This window comes from Ursus americanus, chromosome 33 (genome assembly GCF_024610735.1).
Source record: "Ursus americanus isolate L20-20 chromosome 33, mUrsAme1.1.p, whole genome shotgun sequence".
NCBI lineage: Eukaryota > Metazoa > Chordata > Mammalia > Carnivora > Ursidae > Ursus > Ursus americanus.
In genome coordinates this window covers 12953186-12979748 of record NC_142159.1, presented here as the reverse complement: position 1 = coordinate 12979748, position 26563 = coordinate 12953186, and the positions used below count along the sequence as shown (strand labels likewise).

The following is a 26563-nucleotide window of genomic DNA, read 5'->3' as shown; positions in this document are numbered from 1 at the left end:
GGAAACAGCAGGGGTAAGAGCACGCTCGAGGCACGCCGTGCAGCGCATGTGGCAGGAACTGGGACAAGGTGGCAGAGGCCACTGAGCCTCCTAGATTGCCTTCAGCCCTCAATGCACCCGTGACCTCTAGGATGTTCACCTGCTTCTGACCATCCACCCTCACAGACCCCGATGAGAAGTTAAAGGAATAGCTCCCATTTACGTCCTCTCCATCCAGCCTAACCTCCCATGCCCCTTGCTTCCATTTGACCTTCCAGAAACCCCAACACAGCACTGTTCGACCACTCCTTGCCTTTGCCTATGCTGTTCCTTCTGCCAGGATCACCTCTTTTCCCTGCAAACTCTGAGCAGTCTTCACATCTTGCATCCTTCAGGGAAACTTCCGTGGCCACTGCCCTCTCCCTCCCCCACCACCCTTCCTGGGGCTTCACAGAGCAGCATGGGTCCTGGAGTCAGCTGGACCTGCATGCCACTCCTTACTCCACCACCTTCCTCCGTACTCTATGTGACAGTACTGCCCTGTGGGGGAGCTGGGAGCATGACAGGAGGTGATATCCATGAAAGCTCAGCGTGGCTGGGCCCTGGATATGTTCTAGCCCTTCTTCTTTTCTCTGCACAGAACATGCTAGGTTTTCTAACGCTCTTTACGTGCCTAGCTCTTTAAGGCAGGGGACTGTGTCTGACTCATCTTTGAGGCCCCATCCCAATTCCCCAGGACATTTGCTGAACTGCAGAGAAAATAGAGGGGTGGCAGCCAATCGGGGAGTCCAGACATCTGAACCCCACCTGACAGTTTTACCATCATTCAGGGCCGCTCCCTCCATGGCAAGGTGGGGCTGGGCAGATCACAAAGATCTGGCTGGATCAGACCCAGGGCTGGCCTCAGTGCATGGTGACCGGGCCTTTTATGAGCCTCATTGCTCAGGTATAAAAGCCAACCTGGTCCTGCCCCGTAGAAAGAAAACATCTATCAAAGGCTCTGAGTTGGCCACAACTGGATTAAGTATGTTTGCAGCTCCCAATGTGAGCTGTTTGTAAATGTCCAAGAATAATGAATGTCTCGGAGGACTCAGCGGGTCACTTGGGGAAGGCATCCGAGACCCTCGGGACACTCCCAGGCACCGATTCACTCTGCCTCGGGGATTCCCAGGGTCGGGAGGAATAAAGGGGCAATTTTTTCTCTTCATTAAAGGGCAGCCGGTTGCCTCTGGGGTGGAATGCAGCATCTGTTTAACAGGTAGAGGGTGACAGATTACAGCCGCTTGGGAAGAAGCAGCCCATAGCTAACTGAAAATCCCAGGGGAACTTTAGGTGGGTCATGATAATTACCCAAATTGGAGTGGGGCCAACAGGGTTTGATTCTTCAGCTCTGGCTGTGGCAGGACAGCGTGTCTGTGCAAAACCAGTGGCTTAGAAACTCCAGGAAGTAGATCAAGGGTTAGGAAGATGTCAGTGGGCGTTTCCCCTCGCTGCTGGCGAGTGTGCGTGGAGGGCAGCACCCAGGAGGGACCAGTTTGATCTCTAAAAAGCCCTTATCCTGACTCACCCTGATTCGCTGACTCATCACAGTGACGGTTTTGAAGACCTGAAGCTGACACTTCACTTCTCTTCGAAAGTCCCCCCTGCAAGCTGATAAACGCCTTTAGCTTTGAGTCGGAAGGTGGCCACAGCTAAGAGACACCCGTGCCCTGTTCTTCAGCTAGGGAGCCCAGACCTGGTCATCCGAACACCCTGCCAGCCCTTCGCACAGCATCTGCCCTCCAGGGGCCACTTGAGAAGCACAGGTGAGTACAGACGACCTGTTCACATATCGCAATAAAAATACAAGTTACACGTATCGAAAGCTTACCTTGCTCCAGACCTGGTGAATTCATCCTCGCAAGCACATTACCAAGTGTTCATTTCACAATGTGCAGGGCTGAATTTGAAGTCCTGGGAGTCCAGGACCCCCACCCTGCCCCCAGGCTCCCAGAGCTGGCGAGTGGGGAAGGCGGGAGGTTCAGCGCTGCCAGACTCGGAGCCGGGTGTACACACACCCCCGCTAGCCCCGTTGCCTCTGCAGCCCATTCTCAGCTCTGGAGGCCAGCGAGGAGAGTGGAGACAAGCCCATGCCTGGCCCCTTGCCAGCCTCCTGAGCACTCCCGGGACATCACCCAATCCTCCACTCCCTGGGCTTCCCTTTTGTTGGTGTGTAACATGGGACCAACAGTTCTAGGGACAACTAATATCTCCCGATTCTTCCTGCATCCTCAAGAAAGCGGAGCCAAAAGGTAATTTTTGCAAGCTGGGACCCTCCCCCCAAATAAAGAGCCAAGCACTTGCAATTCAAGACAAATAAGGAGAGGCCTCACGTCATGTCACATGGGCGTGACACCTAGGGTACTTGCTTGCCACCAGGAGACCTGGTGATGACTCCCAGGTTCTCCGCCGCTGCCCCGTGCAGCCCTGGAGAGGGAACTGTGCTCAGACTTGGTGTGGATAAAGTCTCAACGAAGTTACATAGAGATGGGGAGGAAACAATGCAAACCTTCTCAGGGACCTGATGATCCCAGCAGCCCCTGTCCCCCACCCCCTCCCGCAGCCCCTGTCCCTCTCTTCCCTTCAGGGACACAGGAGAGGAAATAGAACTCCAGTTTGCGAGACTGGAGTCTGGATACTCCCTCAATACAGGGTATTCAGTTGTATCTTTGCTTTCTATTAACTCATTTCTTCATCCTTGAACATAAACAGATGGATGCTTGTTTAGACTACCCCAGAGCACATGAGTTTTATCTTCTTGTTTTAGAGATTTCTCAGCTGTATCCTTTCCATGTCAATTAAAAATACATGTAATTTTGGACCTCCTTTGTGGGTCCGGGCTGGCTCCGTGTTCACTACCCCCAGTACGTGCTCCTGAATGACATGGTGAGCAAATTTGGGGTCCCGGAGTGCCAGAAATGGAGAGACCTCCCTCTTTTTTTAAACACATAGAGAAATAAGGCCCAGGGAGGTGCTGAGAGCAGCCCCAGACCATGGGGGAAATTAACACAAATGTCCCACCCAGGGCACCATGTACTCACCAGGGGGAACCCAAGTTTAAGACACACTGGGTTTAATAGGTTTCTTTACTTCAGGACATCTCAGAGCCTTTAATCGGGCCAGGTACACTGTGATGTTCCTAGAGGGTCCCTATGCAGTGCTTCCTAGACTTGTTAACCAAAGATGTGTCATTCACAAGGCACCCCAGACAGCCAGGGATCCCCAGACACCCCCAGCCACGCCAGCACCACTACACGGCACCCAGCTGGAAAGACTACCCTTGGGGATCTGTGCAGCAACACGGCCTTGGGGCCACATGATCCAGCATTTTGTTGTGCGCGCCTCTGCTTTGCTCTGGAGTCGTTCCCAGGTGAGCCCAGCTGAAGGTACATATGGTTCACCCCGTTCACCCGAGCACCCCTACAGCCTCCAGCACAGACCCAGAAACCGACAGAGCCTGGTGACCCACAGATGCAAATGTCATAAAATGAGAATGATTTCAAACCGCTCGTCCACACTTTAGCAAAGGCCAAATGGCACTTCTCTGGGGAAAGCAGCTCAACACTGAGTGTTCTCCGCTCTCCTTTTCACCACGGCCTCGAAGAAGCTTCCAGATTCAAGCTAGGGGCCTGAGTGGCTATGCCAAAGAGGAGTGGTATCCTATATGCTCATATGCGTTCGATACAGAACAGCAGCAGCTGTGATGATAAAATCCTCATCTAACCCTCACGAAACCCCCATGAGATGAGACCCTTATCTCCACTTGACATGGAAACTGAGGCTCGGAGAGGAGAAGCCTCTGGAAGGGACAGAGCCGCGACTCACACCGGTTCTGCTAGCTCCAAACCCTGTCCTCTTACCCACTCTACTCGCTGGCACAGCAGGGGAAAGGTGGTGTGCAGCGGTGCCCTACGCCAGCCCAGAGGCCGAAGTCCCTGACGTTCAGAGAGCCTTGTTCCTGAAGCCGTCCTGCCCCAGTTTTGAGCCCTGGAGCCTGTGAGGGGCCGACCTGCCAAACCCAAGAACCGAAGGGCAGAAGGGACTTACCCAGTGGATTCCATCTGGGGTCTGAGTCCCTTCTCGAGATCCTAAGTTTGACCCAGCAGGTTCATGCCTTGTTCTTCTCCCCAACCCCGTCTCCTTGTCCTGCCCTGACGGTCAGAGTAGGCCCGCTGTTGCCAGCCTCCCCTGGTTGTCTGGACGTCTCACCCACTGTGGTATGAGCCTGGCCACCTGCCTGACCTCTCTGGGGGGCCCGCCCTGCAGGTCAGCCTCCCCTCCGCCCCCCCGGAGCCAAACCTGCCTGGAGAGGACTATACCGGGGTGAGGTCTTAGAGGGGGACAGGAGGCCTGACCTTACAGTTAGTTCTAGTTCTAGAACCATCTGAGGAATAAATAAGCCCTGTGAGTTCTTATACCTGTCTGGTGAAAGTAATATTAAATGCATAGGAAATCAAACGGGTTAACACAAATCCCCATCTTCACTTTTTGCATTTGTGCTAAGATTGTCACCATTTGCACCTACACCACGCCAAACACAGAAAATCCGAAAGCAACGCTATGAGGCAGGAATTATCCCCACTCTACTTCACAGATGAGAACACGGAGGCTCCGAGGGCTCAGTACAGTGCCCTAGGTCGCACAGCCCGAGAACAGCAGGGCTGAAGTTCACATCCAGCAGGTCCGACCAACCTCACTGTCTAGACTTGCAACCTATCAGCACAAAACGGTGACAGCCCCTTGCTGCTGTGTATCCTGCCACCCCAGGAAAGATTTTATGTTATAAAAATAGAATAATGTCAGCACCAAGACAGCGCATCGTCATGAGGGATGTGGAAGGATCCAGATAGTCCTGAGCCTGATTCCCAGTGGCCTTTCAAGTTAGCTGTGTGCACACAGGCAAATCCTCAGCCTCACTGGAGCCTCGCTTCCCAGTCTATGAAGTAAGAGTAACAATTCCTACAACGGGGTCATTATGATGGTTGACTAAGATGTCAAGTTCCTGGCACACAGTAGTAGCTCGGTAAGTATTATGCTTTCAGTAAATATTTATTGGACACCCACTATGTCCATGAGGGCCCCCAGACAGTGACCTGGAGCCGTTGTCCTTCCAACCAGTGACACCCCTTCCTTTTCTGCTTCTGTCGGGTCCTTCCCCAGAACCACCTTCAAGAGAAAGATCAGCATAATCAGGACTCACGGGATAAGAGCCTTTTTCAGAATTTTGGTGTGATCATTGGGGTTGTAATAACCAGGTCCCGGGCCTGTTGATGGCAGTTGCAGTCCACGTCCAGTTTTGGATTTAAAACAAGACATTGATACCTTTGGCGACTGCTTCACAAGGGATTCGTTGATATTATAATGCCCTAAGAAGAAAGACATTTTAAAACAGGATAAGGACCTCTTCTCAAGTAAATGAAAAGCAGTACCTCGCACCTAGAATACATTTAGTCCTATAAGGTGGTATCGCTCCACGATGGCCTGTTGCCTGAAGTAACTGAAAATTTCACTCGCTCTCTAGGAAACATGTACCACGTGCTCGTTTAGCGCTCACAGCAGCCCGGCTAGAGGGGTCCTCGTCACCTCCATCGTAAAGAGGAAGAAAGGGAGACTCGGAGATACTGAATGATTTGTCAAAAAGATTTCATCTAACTGGGAGCTAAGCCCGGCTTCCTCCTCCATGAGGTAAGAATAATTCTTCCAACAACGGGGTGGTTAGGAGAGTTGAGTAATATTGAAGTTCCTGGCACATAGTAGTCGTTTAGTAACTATTATGCAGTCAGCAAATATTTATTTAGCACCTATTATGTGGACGCAGGGCCACCTGTCTCCAAAGTCCCTGCTGTCCCACCATGCCCTGTTTCAAGAAACTGTGAGAGAATAAAACTAATTTGGCTGCGCACAAAGCTTCACAGAGGAAGAGAATGGCCTGGGTTGGGGGAAGAGGAGGCAGTCTCACCCCTAAATTGTTGGGAGCCCTGTCGGGGGGCGTAGGTGTTTTGGAACGCAAAGAGGCAGTACTGAGTAAACTCTTGCGGATGTCTAGACCCTCTGACCCAGCCTTCCCACTACTCAGAAATTAAGGAAATTGTTCAACGCGGAAATGCTCTAAGCATAGAGACGCACACCACAGTGCGCAGTGTGAGGAGGGGTGCGTGGCCTGAAGGTCCAACACTAGAGGCAAACAGCACCCCGTCTGGTGGAAGGTCGGCGCTGGCCATGATGAATATGGAGACCATAAGGCCTCATGGCCATATTTTTGCAAATAAAGGTGAGTGAAAATCATGCCTCAAAGTCCCTATATATTATGTTGACATCTAGGTACAAATGGACCCCTCCGAATAAAAACTGGTAGGAACCCAGAGAAGTGGTCGCATTGTGGGTGGGAAAAATATTTCACGTTTTCTAAACATTGTAAGATTGATTTCGTTTTAAAGAAAATCTACTTTTCCACTGCAAGATACTGAAAACAACAATATGGGGTATTAGCGAGATAAGGATTGTTTAAATGATCATACGCAGTGGTGGCAAAGGTGAGAAGAAACAGGTGCCTCACAGAAGCAGGAGGAAAAATTACTTCTCTGCTGAAGAGCAATTTGGTCAGCAATATTTTTTTAAAAACCCAAAACCTTAAATATTTTACATACTTTTGACTTAGCAATTTCACTTCAAGCAATTAATATAAGGAAATAGACTTGATTGCACACAAGCTGTGAGCTACAAGGATGTTTGCTGCCTCTCTATGTATATTAGTGACCTACATTTCCAGTAAGAGGCCATTAGGTCCTTATCTCACTGTACCGCCATGCAATGGAATACCATACACCTGTTTCAACAATTATATTCTTAGGAGGTTTCTTAATAACATGAAAAGATGTTCCCAATAGATGTTTAAGTTAAAAAACGGCAAATGTCCAGTTAGCAGTCTTTATAATAGCGGTATACATCTCTCACATTATGTTTCTTTTTCTCTCATGAGCGTGTAAATAGGTATATATTTGTATATATACAAAATATATATTTTTTTCTGTTCCACAAAAAGGTGAAAGCTATGGCTTGATTATCAAATGCTGAAAAGCAGAAGCAAGGAGAAAAAGACACTTATGCTCCTCAGCCCAGAGACAACCAAGCGTAAGTGCTGGTGTATTTCCTTCTCGTCTTTTCCTGAGCGTGGTTGGAAGACTACACGGAGTTGAGCTCACAGTGCAGTTCCCACGCTGAAACCCACGTGTGTCAAGTGACACTTTGACATCAGCGTTTCCCCCATCCTAATAGCCTTTTTTTTATTTTAAGGAAAAATAGAGAGGAGGCCACTTGCGACGTGCTTGGCAAAGGTAAACTTTAGAAAATCCAACCGGCAAATGCACGAGGGTGAGCGTTTTGCTCAGAGTTGGAGGTGGGCCGGTCCTGGCCCGCAGTCCCCGAGGAGGGGCCCTGAGAGCAGCTGGGACAGGGACCCGGCAGGGATGCCAGTCCCAGCTCCACATCTGTTTTCCCCCAGCCGGAGGAGAAGGAACGACCAGAGTTATTTCCGAGAGGTCAAAGCTGAGTGTTTATCGCGGAAGGGCAGACTCCCCAGGCAAGTTTCGACTGGGGAGGGTCTGAGGCACCAGGTATCAAGTGGGATGGGCCTGGACTCAAATCCACGAAGGGACCCTGGGCCAGTTACCTGCTTTCTAAGTACCATTTTCGCCTGTCAAACGGGGATCAATAATAGTAGCTCATACTTTCTGAGCACACCATCGCGTGCTGGCCGAACCCCGCACAGGGTTTGGAGATCATTCCATGAGAAGCGTAAGCCTCTGGCACACAGGAGGAGTTTAACACATACCGGTCCCCACCTCTCCCCCTCCTGCTCCGTTACAAGGGGCCAGGGGCCCCTGAGGACCCTCCTGGAAGGAGTGGGCACGTGTGGCTGGCTGAGAAGGTGCCCGCATCCCACACAGCGGGGCTCGCTGGCAGGGCCTCTGGCCAGACTCCAGGGATGCGGGCTTTGCTCTGCATAAACAAACGAGGCGGGGCTTTGCCCATGCTGACGCAAGCCAGGGGAGCTTTAGCTCCTAATTAGGGCTGCTTTTGTTCCTCTGCTTCAGACTGATCTTCTGGATTTGCTGAAATCCAACAGGCACAGTTTTACCCCCGCCCCGCCTCGCCTCCGAGAGGTGTGATCCAGCAGGCAAACCCTCCCCGCTCCTCCTCTCAGCTCGGGGGCTCAAGGCTCCCTCGGGGTGGCGGTGGGGCGCGTGTCTTCAGGACCCATTGGGAAGGTCTGCTTTGACCAGGGCTCCCCAAGCGCCAATGGCGGCATCGCCTGACCTCTCTGGAAGCCTTTCCCTGAGGCTGGAAGCGGGGAGTGGGTCTGAGAAACAGGACAGAGCGACAGGGCTCCCAGCCCAGAGAGGAAAACACTCGCAGGCCGGGTCCTGGGCAGTTTCAGAAGTCACCGTGGGCTGACAGGGGCAACAGTGCCCTCAGTCAGACCCCTCTGGGCTTAGGCCTGCCCCCGCCCGCTGTGTGACGCTGAGCAGGCCACTTCCACTCCGAGGCCCCTCTCCTCACCTGCAACGCGGGACTAAGAGCGCAGGCCAAGGAGGACGGGTGAGGACTGCGCGGAAAATACTGAGCACGGAGCAGGCTCGCGGTTAACAGAGCCATGTCCCAGTGCTCGGTGACTGACTAGCTGATGAGGTCCCCTCTAGGCTCAGGAGGAAAGGAAGGGTCCGGACACTCAGGGCACTGAGTGCCCCCCGTGGCCTGTGAAGACGCCTGGGCCACGCAAATGTGCACACTTCCCCATCTGGCGGCCCAGAGCCGGTGTGCCCGGTCATGAAAGGGGAGGCCAACGAGGCTGCTTTGGGGGCCATTGCCAGAGCAGCCCTTCTTCCCCTGGAGGGGGAGACCCGGGTCTTCTCGGCTCTCTCCTTTTTGTTCAGCACCTGTTTCGTATCCCCTTCCCCCCAAAGCCGAACTCCTTCCACAGAGACTCCCTATGAAGCAACGGTCCCCACAGAGCGGATCTGGTACGTTAACCCGTAGGTCAGGGCCCGTGCAAGGTGGCTGCTTACCTGGGGCAGGTCCTGTTTCAGGGACAGCGAAAAATCCTCTCGGGGTTTTGGACATAAACCCGGCTCGGGCACAGACGTTGTTTCTCTGCTTGCAGTACGAGACAGAGGCCTGCGGGCAGAACACAAGCAGGCTGTTCCTCGGAAAGTGAAGGGACGCGCGTGGAAAAGGGACCCCCGGCTGTGCCTTTGCCATCAGCCCAGCTGGAGTGGCCGAGGAGTTTGTGATCACGGGCGGATGTCTGGTCAACCCTCATGGGACAGCGGACCGAGCCCAGAGAGGAGCCCGGAGACCGGGCTGCCAGGCTCGTCTCGGGGCTGCCAGGCTCGTCTCGGGTCTGCCACACACGGGGCGCGATGCTGCAGACTGTTCAGTGTCTCTGAACTTGGGTGTTCTCACCTGAAAAGCAGATCGGTACCCCCGCTCTTAGGGGTGACAGCAGTCCGCAGACAACACCTCTAGGACAGCATCTTTTCATGTCTATAACACTGCAAATGCGCATTTTCCTTATTTTTTCTATGAGTTGTATTCCTTTCAGGACCCTGAGTCCGACATACCCCCACCCTGATTCCTTATTGTTCAAACAACCCTCCTATGAATGCAGGATTTGGGGGCACACAAGGGCATCAGGTAATTTAAGATTATGATCAGATCTGTAACACTCCCTTGTCTCGACTTTTCTGGACTGGCCAGAAATTAAGAATTTTGACTATTCCACACAATATACAGTGTGTTCAGCACTCTAAAAATAATAGGAGAGAGAGAGAGAGAAAAAAGAAAAGAACCCTGAGATCATTCCTCTGCTATACGTGAATCATACATATTTTAAATGCCAATTTGTAGTCAGTCCTTGTATTCATTAGATAAAGAAGCAATAAAAATCGTAAATGCAGTGACTGGGAATATTTACTGAATGAGTGAAACTATTTGCTGGGGCCAGGATGGTTTGATTTTTCTGAGATACTCCCTTGTTTAAAAAAAAATGTTTCTCAAGAAATGCAGATGGCATTTTGATTTTGTGTTTACAAAGGCGGAGGAATTCAGCTTTTCCCAGGGTCCTAATGGCTAGAATGCATGCAGGGAAGGCAAACAAAAACATCAGATGGAGCAGGCTAATTACTGGACAGAAGGACAGGAGCCAGGTTGCCGGAGAGGAAGTAATAACACGGTATAGGGAGAAAGGACTCGAATAGAGAGGTGGGGGATCAGGGTAAGCAAAGGCAAAGAAAAGCCCTAACAGCCCTCGGCTGCAGTGTGGCTAACAGGATTACCACATTTCTGCTTCTTGCCAGTTGACTCAACCATTGTTCTCCAGATCTGAAAAAAGCCTCCTGTAGACAAAACACGATTTCAGCCTTATTCCTCACCCAGACAGAAAAACAACTGAAAAAGGGAGCATTTTTGTATACTTGGAGTCTGTTTCACTGGAAGATTTCACCATTAGACGAGGAAAACAGTCAGCTAGTTCCACTGGCAGGTTGGGGGGAAGAAAGCAGCAGGTTTACTGTACCACCATGGGGAAAAGAAATCCAGGCTCTAGTTGAATAGAAAATGCATGTGTACGGTGGACAGCATAATCCTAATACTGGAGTAAGGGAGGAGGAAGAGACTCTGAAAGAAATTGCACCTGTTTTTGATGGTGGTTTGCTTGAGAGGGCAGAATTAGAAGAGAATTCTGCTTTTCCAGTTCATGGATCTCTAAAATGCTTGAATATATTTAATGAAGAACATGAATTAGTTTCAGTCTCAATAAAACAATAATCAACAAAAACCACGTTCTTAAAATCAATCCGTTGGCAGAAGGTCTGAGCTCTGACTTGGGAAGCTGTCTTTTCTAGATTAACGACTATATACTACTGGGGGTAATTCCTTCAACGTCATAAGCATTTACTGCAGTGTACCGCATACCAGGACCTGTGCGGGGCACTGGAGATGTGAAGCCGGGTGAAGGAGTGCACAGTGGGTTGTGCTGGCAGATGCATAAAACACTAACTCCCTCTCTCAGGAATGGCAAAGGTGCAATGGCCAAGAACATTATCAATTTCTTGAACCAGGCCTTGACCTCTCTCCTATTAGCATAATAGTCTCCTAACTGGTTTTTCAAAATCCACTCTTCGCCTGAACGGTGGTCCATTCTCCATACTGCTACTGGAGGGAACTTTTTTAAAAAGTATATCAGATGATGTCATCCCCCTCAAAGCCTTCCCATAGAGAACCAAATCTGTCCCAGGGTCTTTAGGGTCCTGAATGATCTAGCCCCTGCCTATCTGTCTGGCTTCCCCTTATCCCCTCTCCTCCTAGCTAATGCTACTCCAGCTACCTTCTTGTAGTTCCCCAAGGCTCAGCTGCTTGCTGTCCCAGGACCTTTGCACATACTGTTCCCTCAACTCTGGCTCTTCCTTCAATTCTTAGGTCTCAGCCTCAGCCCTCTCTGACCACCCAGTCTAAAGTACATGATGCTGTCATCCCCCATATTCTCCACATATTCTATCTCTCAAGCTCCAACTATTCGTCTGCCTCAAAGCTGGCCACAGTTTGTAATTATTTCGTTTGCCTGTTTACTAGCTTTGTCTTGAGGTCCCCACTGGAATCTGAGCAGTTTCACCGGTCTAGCACAGAGTAGCCACAGAGTCCATGAAGGGAGACCCAGCAGGGCTGGCGCATGATGACTGATCACTCTCCAGCTCTAGACCTCAGCCACCTACCTGTGCTCACTGACAGGCAAATGGTCCCTTTGAGCAGGACAACTTTGGGCAAATCCCTTCCCTCCCTGAGCGTCAGCCTCCTCTTGCAGAAACTGAAAGAGAGAACCCACTTCATGGATTCTCATGAATATTACATAAGATGAAGGCACAATGCTTAGAACAGTACATAGGCCTGGAAAAGGACTTCGTCACCATCATCATCACCATTATTTTCAGGCTCTGATTATCCCAGGGGAAGACTGTCTAGAGATGTGCTGCTAACAGAGTAGCCCCCGGCTATGGAGCACTGCAAACACGGCTGACCCAAATTCAGATGTGCTGAAAGTATAAAACACACACTGGATTGTAAAGATAGATGGAAAGAATGTAAAACATCAGTTATTTTTATTTATAATTATATATATAATCATAAGTATAATTAATAATTTTTATATTGATTAGACATGGAAATAGTATTTTGAATATACTAGGTTAAATAAAATGTATTCTTAAAATGGATTTCACCTGTTCCTTTTTACTTTCAAATGTGGCTACTGGGACGATTTAAAGATTTTATTTATTTCTTTTTCCAAAAGAGAGAGAGAATGAGCACGAGTTGGGGGGAGGGGGAGAGGGAGAAGCAGACTCCCGGCTGAGGAGGGAGCCCGATGTGGGACTCGATCCCAGGACCCCAGGATCATGACCCGAGCTGAAGGCAGACGCTTAACTGACTGAGACACGCGGGCACCCAAGATTTAAATGATGTATGTGGCTACCATTATATTTCTATTGGACATGCCAGCCTAGCAGCTCATATATCGTTTTGAGCACATTACAATTGATTGGATCGATCACAGAAGGTCGGCAGGGTCTTTGTAGTCAGAAAAATAAATATTGTTTATAAGTATCATAAAAGAAATAGGAAATTAAAAATGACGTACTCTAAGACCAAAATATTTTGCAATATGTCATAATAATATTAATACCTATATACAATTCACTTCTTATGTATTTTAGAGGGTTTCCGCATTTGCTGTCTCATTTGGTTCTCATCATCACCCTGTAGGGTGAGTATAATTGATTCCATTTTACAACTGAGGCTCAAGAGGTAACGTGACTTCCCCCAAAGGCAGCCCTGCCGATCTCCAGGGACGGTGGAGTCCTTGTGCGGCAGCGGCTGGGCTAAGCACTCAGCTCAGATGACCTAGTATAATATTTGCATTAACACTACGAAGTACACACGTTTCCCCCCTTTGCAGATCAATAACCTGAGTCCTGAAAGCTGAAGAGACATGCCCAGGGCCACACAGTTAGAAAGTGGCACAGTCGACATTTGAACCTGACTCCATCTCTTCACCATTATTCATACCGTTCTGCTTCCATAACGACAAAGTGATTGTAATTGGCGGAGCATTACTGTTAAAAACCCAGTTTCTGATATGGAAATAGGGAAGCTTCTTTTCCATATAAAAACCCAAGCAGTAAATGGATAGTGACTGCAGATAATGCAGAAAATAATAATTCTTACAGATGAGAATACTGTCCCAGAAAGGTTCTGTAGTAGTAGTGATTATCGTAAGTATTCTCCGGGGCGTGGTCTTCCTACTGCTTCCCCCTGACCTCCGCGCTCACATTTTTCTCTGGGTTCTGCCAATTCTCCATAAAGCCTTGCGCAGCCTTATGTATCTGCTGGGCAGTCAACAAATGCTACCTGGTTTATCAATTGCATTAGGATGCTATTTCCCAAAGCGTCGCCCACCTTGGTTTATTTTAGGAAAGCATTCATTCAGTATATATTTAACAAGCGCACATGACGTTCTTACATTGTACTGGTTTGGTGCAGGAGTTTCAAATTTGAGGACTTTTGCAAAGCTTGGCAACTGGAACATGCTGGAACAGGAATTACTGAAGTCTTTCTTCGAGACAAAACGTGAAGGGATGGTGTACGCGTTAGCTGCAGGGTATTTAGAAATGATGGTGTCCAATCGGGAGCGCTGCAAGGAGAAAGCCAAAGGCATCAGCCACTCTCACATCATCTCCTGGCTCCACAGGCCAGATGTCAGAGGAATGGAGCCCAGCGCTAGGTCTAGAAGCATTGTGTGAAAGCTGAAACTCCGGCAGGTAGCAACAATAAACTGACCTCAGGCTTTGAGGATTTGCTCTTCGAGAACGCAAGTTCTGACCTGTTTCAACTTCTGTAAACTAACTCAAATTATTCATCTTACATTTGGGACTTGGCAAAAATAATTTTGCCATAAATGCATTGCCACCCAATCCCGTTTCAGGGCACTTACCCTTGACTCATCAGCTGTTGGGTAATTTATACGATGGGAAGCTTTAGACTTTTTCCTCCAGCCGAGGCTTTCCTTCTGAGTAAAACCTCACGCCTTGTTTCTAAGATTAAGGAATCTGAATTGCCTAAATAACAAATTTGCTTCTAATGTCTTAAAGGCACAAGGGTCGGTGGGGCTTGCTGTCCACCCATGCCTCCTACCCTCCACCTAATAGCTGATTTCTTTTTTTTTTTTAGATTTATTTATTTATTTATTTATTTATTTATTTGGGAGAATGAGAGAGCGAGCACGAGCAGGGGGAGGGGCAGAGAGAGAGGGAGAAGCAGACTCCCCGCTGAGCAGGGAGCCAGATGCAGGGCTCCATCCCAGGACCCCAGGATCATGACCTGAGCCGAAGGCAGATGCGTAACTGAGCAGGTGCCCCCTGATTGCTGATCACATAGAACACCACAGCTTTTCTTCTTTCAGTAGAACCAATCCTACGCCTTCCGGGAAGCCCTAACAAGCTATTTTCAGTTAAAAAAAAAACCCAACACAACAAACAGAATGTTTGCCAAATGAAAAGGGGCAAAAGCCATAGAAACTAGGTGATAACATCGCTTTACCCTAGCAGAGTATGGCAAGTATTGGAGGCTGATAAAACAAACAAAAGATTCTCATAATTTTATGGCTAAGAGCTTGAGAACACCACCCTGGGTTTCCTCAGCCAGGCAGAGGCCAACACGTACACAAGCACAGAAAGCCGGTGAGGCTGTGGGACGGCGTTAACCCGCACCCCCCCCCCTCCCAGCCCCTCGCCCTGAGCTTGACGGCAATGGTTCTCGACATATAGTCTATGGACCACCGATGGTATACAGGCGGATGGGCTCCCTGGGGCAAACGTGTTCTTGTCCAGAGTCTCGGCTGTTCAGAGTCTAACCTGGGTTCAAGTCCCAGTCAGCCTTCTCCTAATTGTCAGGATTCACTGATGCTCCCAGAAGGAAGGTTACCCCAGCCCCCTATGCTCTTTGCATTTCGGGCAATAGTTAACTGAGTGCTTTTCATGGGCTATTGCATTTAATCCTCTTGAAAAACGTGGGGAGTGGATATTATGATTATCCCCACTTTAGGGATGAGGCCACCGGACTTCTCTGCTAGTTGAGGGGTGGAACCAACATTAGCGCCCGTCTGCCCCCACTACGTGATGTAGATTAGATATTCCATTCTAAGAAGGGAAACTCAAAAGGAATAAAGCAATGTATGTTTTCATTTACAAGATAATCAGCTGATGACTGACTGTGGGATATTCTGGTTCAAGGAGAATCAGTACCCTCTCTCTCCTCTGCCCAATGGGATAGGCACACCTTTCCTTTTCACTTCCATCAAGGAAGGCTGGTAAAGGCTGGTAAGGGGAAACCACCCCCAGGGATCCCGATTGTAGCATGCCTATCCTGACTCAGCCGACAGATGAGGCAAGCACATTTTTCTAAAGCACCATTTCCCAGAGTGTTCCTTGGCATACCAGTTCTATAAGATAAGTGAGTGTTGATGGTGGCAGCAGCGGGGAGAGAGTTCCAGAGCCAAATTAATTTGAGAAGACTCATAGCATGTTCCCATGTCGAAGACTCATAATACATACCACCGTGGTAGGTACCCGGAGAAGTCCTACCGTGAACAAACCTAACTTGACTTACCCAGCCTTTCTGAAACTTACTGGATCATAAAATCTTTTTGGCCTAGAACACCTACAAACACACTTTTGGGGAAAAATTATTCTAATTGTTCATTTGAAGCCAAGTTTCATAAAGCATTGTAATAGAATTTGTCTCAGAATAGAGCTGAAATAACACTCACGCAACCCTCCCCACCCCTTGACTTTCTTTTAATTGCCGGGCCTGTGGGTTCCAATCTAGCCACATGCTGGCATTTGCAAACCTTTCTCCAGCACCTACTAATTTTTCCAGAACCACTCCTGCCACCAGACAAATAGAGAAAGACCGTGAAAGTCTCCTCCCGCCTGCCCCATTTAACCTTCCATCAGCCTCATGAATAATCCTGGAGCAAAGATTTAGAATACATTAATGAAGCTCTTTAAATTATTTGGACTCAGCGAGATGACAGGTCCTCCCCAAAGGTTGGGTGTAGTGGTTCCAACAGTCATCAGGAAGTTTCTAGAATTTATAGATCCACAGAGTTTTTGGTCAGCCTCACCTACAATCACTCTCTTCCTGGCTATACCAGTGTCAGTCAGGCAGATCTTTCTCTGACGAGGTCTACTTTTCACACCCTCAGAGTCCTCAGATCAAGAAATGGAGGAGGTGCCAAGTGTGAAAGTCACTATGGGAGGAGGGGAAAGGCATGAAATTCACGTCGGCACAGTAAGGAAGTAGGTAAGATGTGGGGTCTCCTAACAGATCTCCATCAGCCACTGCAGGCTGGTTACAGGAACCTAAATGTCTATAAATATAAATTCCCATCCATCAAAGTGGGGAGGGGAAGCCTCCATAACTCCATGTCTGCTTTCTTTTGGGTTTGACCTGAATTTTTTAAGGACCTGACAGGCGTGGTTAGATTCTGTAATACTCGGACCTCCCCTTGAGCCTCTTCTCCTCCAGATGGCCCAACCTCCTCGTTTGGAAAGTTACTGCACACAGAGCCTACCAGGGAATTGATCGTGTGCTCTCACTGCGTCCCTTCTTCGGCACCAAGCAGGAATGGGCAGTGCCACTCTACGGCAGTGAATTTCTCAGAGAGAAAACCAAGGAGGTGCAGGAGGTCTTGTTTGTGACTCAGGTGGTAACACTCATCATATTTAACATGTTTACAATGCTCTGCAGTTTCAAAGAGCATTTCACTCATTGCAATTTGCCCAGCGCCTCCAGGGAGTCTCCACTTTTATGAGGTAATAGGGACACAGAAGGGTGATGTGCTTGAGGCCACATCGAGAAGCCTCAGCTGAGTCAGGCTTAGGTCTTAAGTCTTGTCTCCTGTGCCAAGACTTCGTGAGATGGCACTTCTGTTGCCTATTGCTTTCAGGTCCCTTTATTTGCAGGGCTTGGGGCGGAAAAAGAGGCAGAGGCATGGTTGTTCTGTGAGCTTGCTGGGGGCCTGGGTGACTTCCATGTCTCCACTGATGGGAAGCTAGCACCAAAGTCAGCTCTGCCAAAGTCAAATTCCTGTAAGTGGCTGCATTCAGCGTGTCTTAAATGGACCCTTTGTGTGGTGTTTTGTTTTGTTTTGAAATCAGTTCCAGTGTCAGGCATTATAATACATCTTTGCAAGAGATTATTATAATTTTTAAAGGGACAGAGGGCATATGTGTTTTGTTGATGCTAGTTTGTGTTTGCATTCTTTTTCATTTTCCTACCTCAGCTAGTCTTACCCCGGTTTGACCTCTTTCCCTCGCTATATCTCTTCTTCTTGCCAATTTATACTCAAATTAAGAGCAAAAGAAAAAAAATCCTTGTCCAAGTCTGGTCAGGGACATTGGCACTTCATATAGCTCCTTGATTCTTAAGAGCCATCCACAAAGATAAAGACCCACATCTTACAAAGAAGGGAAGTAGGGAAGGGAGGAAGATCACTCCATTTCAGCCTGTTGCCTGCTTTCTTTTTGCTCCCAGCAGATTTCTCAATAACTTGAATAACCCAATTAGACCAAGTGGTGTAAAACACCCTATGAGGGTGAGATCTTTTCCCTGGTGCCTAAAAATCTCAGGGAAACATCTGCCTAGTTCACTCCATGATGACAAAATTGATGTGGATGCTGAGGTTCTGAATATCCCTCTAGCCTCTCTTCTCACTCTGTCAATGTGTAGCAGGAGGGGGGGGGGGTAGAATTACTTAAAGACACAGGCTCTAATTTACCTGCATGACACCTGAGGCAGCCGTTACTCTTCTAATTAGAACCACAGCCTTTGGAGAGAAGGGACCAGCTGTCCAATACATGTTTGCGCAATGGATGAAGGAAATTACTGATCCGCTAATGGGCTTACTCAAGGAAGGGGTTCTCACCATAGAGGGAAAAGTGCACGTCCCCTTCTTAGACAATGAGGCACTGTTGAACACTGGAGATTGGTGAATGACATTGTAGAACCCCGGACCTGGGATGCTATCCTAAAAGGAAGAGAACGGGGTGTCATTGGGGTACACTCATTTCCACGGTGCATTTCTGCAAGCTTTATGTCCATTAACACTTGGCCTCACTGTAATCCTCCAGGACAGGCACCACCACCAATTCATAGGTGATAGGCTGGCCCCCACATTTCCTAGCCTGCCCGCTCACTGTCTCAGTTACCAAGCACAGGGGGTTGGAATTCCAGCCTGGGTCTGGGACCCGCAGCCTGGGTCTGTCTCTCTCCACCATGCCGCCCTGCATTCCGGAAGAATGCTGTTGTTTTTTTCATGCTGTCAGAGAAATGAGCATAAGATGGGATGCTCAGTGTGGCTGATATGCCGGTCAGGGTGCTGATTGGGGAAGCCAAGCCCAAGGTGAAGGAACGATGACCGATTTCACGTTAACCGCACCCACCTGACTCAGCTTCCTCCTCAGCCTTTCAGAAGAGAAATCAGGGAGTGTTTCTGTTTATAAAGCAAAATGAAACAAAAACGACCTTCATCCCAAACAAGACCATGTCTAATTCGCAAACAAAAAGAGGCAGGCTCATGAGGCTCAAATGCTAAATGATGCAGGTATGAGAGAGAGAGAGGAATAAACAGAGGCCTTTCTAAGCTCGTTTCTGCTTTTGCAGTTAATGGAGCTTTCATCTCACTTCCCATGCTAGTTACCAGGGGGAAGAGTATGTTGACAGAAGTTGGCCAAGCAAGTGGCATGAAATGATAAGGATGTTCCACTGTCTTGAGAGTTTACTGGGTGCCCACTTGATGCCACGAGCTTTTCAAAGTTTGCTTCATTTAGTCCTCCGACGAGGAAAGGGTTACTGTCCCCATTTTACAGATGGAGACACTGAGGCAAGTGGCGATGAATTTGCCCAACATCCTACTGCTGTTAGTGACAGTACCTGAATTCAGTGCTAAGGACACGATGAACACAAAATCTGCACCAGGGGTGTTCTCAAGTCCGTTTTAAGGAAAGTAAGGCCCAGAGACATTGGGTCCACATCTAGTAAATGGCGAAGGCCCGATTTCAATCCAGGCAGCCTGACTGCAGAGCTCCCTCTCTCCAACCTCTGTCCCCCAGGCTCATCCTGCCGCCACCATCGCTACTACCTTCCTCAGGGCAGAAAGAAAGCCTAAGGTGCCACCAGGGCCTCCCAGGACTTCCCAGTCTGGCCTGAGCAGTGTCTGATTATGGTTTAGGATACGGGATAGGGCCGTCAGTGAGATCAACAGGTTTCTCTGTGGATTTTAAATGCAGTGAATCCCTTGAGCGTTGCTCAAAGCAGGTGGGTGCAGGGGTGCTGATTCCCACTTTGCAGGCGATGATGATCTCAGGTGCACAGAGTGGGGGCTGATCACCAGGGAGAGTGGGGCAGGCCATGAGACGGGCGGCAGAACCAGGTGCACCAGGGCCCTAAGCCAAGTTCAGAAGACATCGGCATGTGGGAGCAGATTCGAGGAGCTACAGGGAAACAAGAACAGATTTTTCTAGGGGGCTGTTCGTGGGGCTAGCATTTGTTTATTGCGTGGCCACTCACTGTGTGCCAGGCACTGTTCTGAGTACTTCACATGCAGTAACTCATTCAATCCCCATTTAATTAATTCATTAATTAATTTATTTTAAAGATTTTATTTATTTGACACAGAGAGAGAGAGCGCGCACAAGCAGGGGGAGTGGGAGAGGGAGAAGCAGACTCCCTGCTGAGCAAAGAGCCCGGATGTGGGACTCTATCCCAGGACCCTCAGATCATGACCCGAACCAAAGGCAGACGCCTAACCCACTGAGCCACCCAAGCGCCCCTTAATCCCCATTTTAAAGATGGGAAGACAGGGCCAAAAGAGATAAGGCCCACAGTCGCATGGCTAGTAACTGTCAGGGCCAGAATTTGAACCCAGGCGGTCTTAGTACAAAGTCTACTCTTTTTTTTTTTTTTTTTAAGATTTTATTTATTTATGTGACAGAGAGACAGCCAGCGAGAGAGGGAACACAGCAGGGGAGTGGGAGAGGAAGAAGCAGGCTCCCAGCGGAGGAGCCTGATGTGGGGCTCGATCCCGGAACGCCAGGATCACGCCCTGAGCCAAAGGCAGACGCTTAACGACTGCGCTACCCAGGCGCCCCTACTCTTTTTTTTTTAAACTGGGGTATAATCGACACATAACATTAGTTTCGTGTGTACGGCATGATGCGATATTTGTACACGCTGCAAAGTGATCGCTACCATAAGTCCAGTCAACATTCATCACCATACACAGCTGCAGAATTTTTGTCTTCTTGTGAGAACTTTTAAGATCTACTCTCAGCAATTCCCAAAGTGCAATACAGTGTTGCTAACTGTGGTTGCCACGCCGTACGTTACATCCCGACTTATTTTCTAACTAGAAGTTTCTGCGTTCTGACTCCCTTCACCCATTTTGTCCACCCCCACCAAACATACGAAGCCTACTCTTACCCATTAACCAAACTGATTTTCAAATGAGGATGTGCAGGATAAAAGAAAAAAAAATCGCACAGTTTTCAATGAGGAAATTTTAGTCTCAATGCTGCTGCTAGCTAAGTGACCTGGAGCAAGTCACATTGCGGGGCCTCGGTTTCCTCATCTGTAAATCAGAGACATCGGACTCAACGCCTTTGGGTGCCTCTTAGCATCAAGAGCCCCTAAACCAAGGAAGAGCTGAGGCAGGACATGTCACCGTGACTCTCCCAGGTTTCAACAGTGAACAAGGAAGACGCACACCACTGGCATCCAGTCTGCTGCCACACTCAACACCGCCCTCAGTTCACACACGTTTTCCGGGCACCTACACGTGTCTGAGGAGCTGGAGTTGCCCAATAAAATACAAGACATGCAAGGCTCCTCCCTCCCACCCTGGCCAGTTAAATTTGAATTTCAGATAAACCATGAAAAGCTATTTTAGTGTAAGTATGTCCCATGCAATATTTGGGACATACTTATACTAAAATAATTGTCATTTATCTGAAATTCTAAACGAACTAGAAATCCTGTGTTTTTATTTGCTAAATCCGGCAACCCCACTGGACCTTGACCACATTTTGATTTTGCTGCGTTGCAAACTGGTTTGAGTCCAGGCCAGATATGAAGAGGGATGTCACCTCTTAGCCTAAAGGGAGAGAGGGCTGCCTGTTGGCTCTTAAGGAATCTTTAGGAAGAGTTTCAGGTTCATCCAGGCAGCCGTGTGCCGGAGCTGTCCCGGGGCAGCCTGAGAGGGTGGCTGTTAGGGTGTCAGAGATTTTGCTAGTGGTAGCTTGAAAGCAAGCTGGGAGTATTTACACTGCAGAAATTGGCAAATGCTATAAATCAGAACTTTCCTTCGTGGAGGGGAGAGCTGGTTTACCAGCATGTCATGACCTTCACACATCACGCAGGTAGGTTTCTAAGCTCCTTGGAGGGAAACCTCGGACTGCAGAGCCTTCAGGCCTTCTCCTCCAACTGCTAGAAGGGTTGGTGAATGGCTGGCTGGGAGGGCAATAAAAATCCAGGCCTTTCACCTCTGGGATAACAGTTCTGATGACTAACCTTTTGTGACCTGGTGAGTTTGGGCCTCTCAGAGCAGATCCCCAAAATAAGAATCCAGGTCGCAATGGGGGTGACCTTAGCCATCCTTGGTTTCTTGGCCAAGACCACACCAGAGGGCAAAAACCAAATAAACAAAGCAAAAATGGGTGTGGGGAGGGAGAAGGGAAAAGAACTATTTAACTGAGCTCTACTGACGGCCTGCCGAACGCCGAGAGGACGATGTGGATGCCCTACTGTTGTCTCCCAGGCCTGTCCCACAGGGTGAGGATTAAATGAGTCGATACACACAGAGCAGTAAGAGCAGTGGTGGTGTGTGGCCGCTACTCTTGGCATTGCCCGCCACGGAGCCAAACCTTCCCATGGGGGCTAAAGACCTTGAGAGTGGAACTGACCAAGGGAGGACTGGCTGATGTGCTCCCACCCCTCAACCCAACATGCATCTGGGTGACATTTGGTTGAAATGATCTTTGAGAGCCCTTTTGAAGGATTTGAGTCCCAAATGGCAGCCCCTGTAGGTGCCAAGCGTGGGACAAATGTCTATGTTCACTTTACCCTGGGATAGGTTGGACAGGTAATGAGGAGGAGGCAACAGGGAGTGGGGCGTGTATCTCCTCCCCACCTCCCCCAGTATGTCCATAGGTTATAGGAAGCTTGAGGTCCGCCAGCCTGGAGCCAGCTACATAGCCTGAATTTTCTAGTCCAGATTTCGGAAATTCTGTCCAATTAATACTTTTGAATCAATGATTTGTCAAACTGTTTCTTGTCTTGGGAAATGTAGTCTCTGTTGGGTCATTGCCTAAAGGCCCCACTAGAGCTGCCTTTTGACTCTTCAAAGATATTCCACCTTGTTTTGGTCCATTTTGGGGCTGGCGAGCTGATGTTTCTCAGGAGTGCACAAGGTGAATGAAAATTAGGGGTCTGCTGAAGGGCTTAGAAGTTTCTAACAGGAGGAGCCCTGTGCTGTGCTTAGTCCACTGGTAAACCATACAGGAACTTAGGGCTCTTGAGGGAACAATCTCTTTTTACAAATGTCTCTAGGCTTAGGGTCTCAGGACCATGTGTCCATAGACCGTGTTGACTTCATCGAAGCCAGAGATCTTTTACTCAGGTTGACGTGGCCAAAGTGATGAGGACAGCATGGACTGCATGGTGGGAGAGCTGCCATCGGCCCCCAGGGCATGTCCCCTCCCCGGACCTCAGGGCCCTCATCTGTGAACCTGCAAGCGGTGTCAAGATCTGTGGTTTTCAGACCACATTCCTGGGGTCCACCAGGGAGCCCAGGAAAGGGGCCAGAGTGGGCAGCAGCTTTGAGCAGCAGTGCACCTTTACCAGCGGGCTGCACGGGGAGACACTGTCACAGAAAGGGCCCTGCTGCTGAGCCTGGGGATTCCAGGTCACTGAAGCCCTTCTGGTTCAAACCATCTCTGACTCTGAAATGTGCCCCTTGTAAGATGCCCTTCCGCCTTCCTGCCTTCTCTCCCTCCCTGCCTCACCCCACGTATGTTTCTGCCTGGCTTCAACGTTCCCGCACCTCTGATCATGGCTGAAAAGGGAAAGAGGCAGCGAGCATACTCCATGCAAGGAAACACCCCTGTTTTGTTCAGAATGGGGGAGGATGTCAGCCATGAAAGGTCCCTGGGAGCCCTAAGGGAGCGAGTAGGAAAATGGGATGAGGTCTCTTGAGGAGATCTTTTCTTAGTCGCTCAGGTAAGCGTGGGGAAGCCAGGCAGTGGGACACTGGCCACCCGACAGATGAAAATAGTCACCAGCTGTTTGCCCACAGCTGGGCCCGTGGGCTGGGCTGGAAACACAGACAAGAGAAGTCAAACCCACATTTTTGAAGCGTTGGTTACTGGGGGTATTATCCCCAAGTGCACATCCGCTTCTCTTTTTCAGAGCCTTCCTCTTGCTCAAATCTGGTGTCAGCATATTAGCAGCCCCTTGAAGTCCCCTGAGTGGCATATCAGCAGAAACGCAACTCAACAAACACATGTGGAAGGCCACTGCGGACCAGAGCCCAGGCCAAGGTGCAAGGATACAGTACGACCTGTTAGCAGCTCACACGTTCTAGACTGGGATGGAGGGTCCCGATGTGCACACCCACTACCATCAGGCCAAGCAGAAGGCGGCCAGGGGCACGAGAGTGACTGTCAGAGCACAGAGGAGGGTGTCCCTGCTTCTGTCCCGAGGAGACGTGGGGCACAGCATCTGGGAACCAGGAGCTGCCGTCTGCGTCAGTCCTCGCTCTGCCTGACCCTGGCTGTGCGAGTCACTCAACCCTCTTTGTGTCTCTGGGTCATTATGTGAAAAGCAGAGATAATGATGAGACTCAGCTCACAGGGTCATTATGGGGATTAAATGAGTTAATAAATGCAAAAGTCTTCAGAGGGGTGCCTGGCATGCCATCGGTGCCAGCCAAGTGTTTGCTATTTCCAGGAACAGGGACTGCAGACTCCTTAGGGAGGCGTGCCAGTGACCCATAGGGAGAAGTCAGGCTTCCGGAACAGAAAGGTCAGGCAGAGCCTGTTGTGGTCCAAACACGCAGCTGAGTGCACACTTGGGCTAATTATCCCCTTGAACACGGTGGCCCCTGCAAACTGAACTTCCTTTCACTTAAATCTCCTTCGCGTATAAAATACCCCTGGTCCGCAGTGCCTTGTCAAGTTAGTGAGTGACACAGTATTAACTTGATACAACTTCATCGCACATTAGACACGGGCCTGCTTACCATTTGGGAAGGTGGCTTTTACTGTCAGGCTACATAATCAATCAACATGCATCTTTACATTCGCCCGGCTAGAGAAGACAGTGCCTGTATGCTACCAGCATTCATTCACTGGGGCCTGGAAGGGATGAATCAGGTTTAGAATCACGGAACAGTGATCCCCGGCAAGGGCCTAACTATTATAACAGCCTTGCTCTTAAAATGACGCGAAGACATTACTAGTGTTACATAGCATGGAAAGCAGTGACCACCATCCAGAGGGAAATGGGAAACAGGGAGGTGGATGAAGAAAACGTCCATCGGGCTCCTGGGCTCCGTGTCTGTCCCAGGTGAGGCATGTCCCTTCATGCACACGGAGTCACCAGCACGTCTATAAATAATCATAAAATGTGCAGGGAAGCAGACTTCATTTCTAGAAGTACAGATTGCCAGTCATGACGCCGAGCTCTGTGACGGGATCCTGTACCCAGGACTGAGGTGCATGGGGCATGGGAGCCGGGCAGTGTCCCCACAGGGTTAGACTGATGAGGTTACTGCACATTTCACGGGACATGGATGCTCTGTGTTAAAGACGTGCTAAATGGGTCACAGAACTAATGCAAGGATACAACCAAGTTATGAGATCAGGCATAGGGTGTGGACGATTAGTGTTCTTAAGAAGGGTGGTGAAACACCAGAGTTTTAAAATCTGTTTTTAATTTGTATTGCCTCACTAAATTATTGGGTGATGTTAACATCTTTAACTTCTCAATGTCTGTTTCCCTCAAGAAAGATGAGAATAATGAGCCTGGGACAAGAACATTTGTTTTCTCTTTTTACAGCTTCAAGAACCTAAAAAATTTTATAGCCCAAATCTTCCTTACGTTTCCGATGAGGAGACCGAAGCTCAGAAAAACCAAGCGACCTGTCTAAAGGCACACAGCTCTTTAATGGGGCAGATCGCAGGGAACCTGATTTATGAATCCCATGCTCTCGCCACAAAGTTACTGACATACTTATTTACAGAAGGCTTTCAAGTACGTAGATGAAAGTTTCCATATGTCAAACCAACGCGACTCTCTCTGGAAAGTGAGAATCGAATTTCTGGGCGATTTCTTTTCTGTATTTGATGCCGCCTGTCGCTTTGGCGGGCTACCACTGGTTCCTTCAGCAGACTTTTCTGAAGAGCAGTGGTAGCTGGAAGCCTAACTCGAAACGCTGGCCCAGTTGGTTTCTGGATTTGAGTCTTCAGTGTAGCATGGCTATGCCCATTGCTCGACATCTTTCCCTCTCTTGAGCTTGGGCTGTTTTGTTAAGGTCTATTCAGAAACATACCTGCTGACTTTCGTAAATTGAATGTGTAGCTTTGCAGGCCACAAAAGGGGGTGTGGTAGTGTGTGGAAAGAACATGAGGCTTCGGAGTGAGCTAGACCTGGGTTTGAGGTCTAATTCTTTCCACGTTGATTCAGCAAATATTTACGTAGGGCCTCTTTGGTGCCAAGCCCTGTGCTGTATGACCCCGGGTGGGTCATTTAACTTTCCTAAGCTTCATTTCCTCTCCTGCTAGATTAAGATAATAAACCCATCCTTTCAGCATTGTTCTGGGGATTAGAGATATGGTCTAAAAATGATTGCACATAGACAGCATCGGTAAAAGGTGGTTGCTATTATATTTTTTGGAAGCTGGATTGCGAGTGTTCCAGCTTGACCAATGGGACACCGAACAGAAGAGACAGACAGAGGGACAGTTAAAACAGATACAGAAACTAGAGGGAGAAGAGAGAAAAACTCCTGAGCAAATACCTTGTTTATCATCTTTGGGGAAAACCTTCAAGTAATTAAAAATGTGTGTGTGTGTGTGTGTGTGTGTGTGTGTGTGTACGTGCGCATTTTAAAAAAAAAGCATATTATTTGCTTTCTTAGAATCCTAAAATGTTAGAAGTGAAAGGAACTTAAATATTCTCTTTCAGCTCTTTTGTTTACAAAGCAGGACCCGCGGAGGGGCAGAGGGGCTTTCTGAGCCCCCGCCCCCCAGTCCTTCCGGACTCATGTGCCTTCAGACACTGCGTCTCCTCCTTCCCTCTCCGCCATCTTGGCAAGGTTATGGGATCAAAAACATTTTCAGAATGCAGCAAAAGGTAGCTGAGATGATGACTCCTTCAAAAG

At 48.9% G+C, this 26563-nt stretch overlaps 1 protein-coding gene across 5 annotated transcripts in view; it reads right to left on the bottom strand.

The window, feature by feature from the left end:
- Positions 1-26563, bottom strand: part of STPG1 (sperm tail PG-rich repeat containing 1) — a 48069-nt gene that overhangs the window by 7251 nt on the left and 14255 nt on the right. For 2 of the 5 annotated variants that reach the window (XM_045782281.2, XM_045782278.2), the window contains exons 5-8: positions 18053-18154; positions 13589-13759; positions 9084-9192; positions 5219-5384 (exon numbers count right to left, since the gene is read on the bottom strand). In XM_045782281.2, coding sequence (XP_045638237.1) covers positions 5219-5384; positions 9084-9192; positions 13589-13759; positions 18053-18154 — 548 coding nt within the window. Of the gene's footprint in view, positions 1-5218; positions 5385-9083; positions 9193-13588; positions 13760-18052; positions 18155-18826; positions 19060-19362; positions 19620-24421; positions 24537-26563 lie in introns of all 5 variants that reach the window. The other 3 variants (XM_087858653.1, XM_087858654.1, XM_045782282.2) reach the window with 3 other exon arrangements.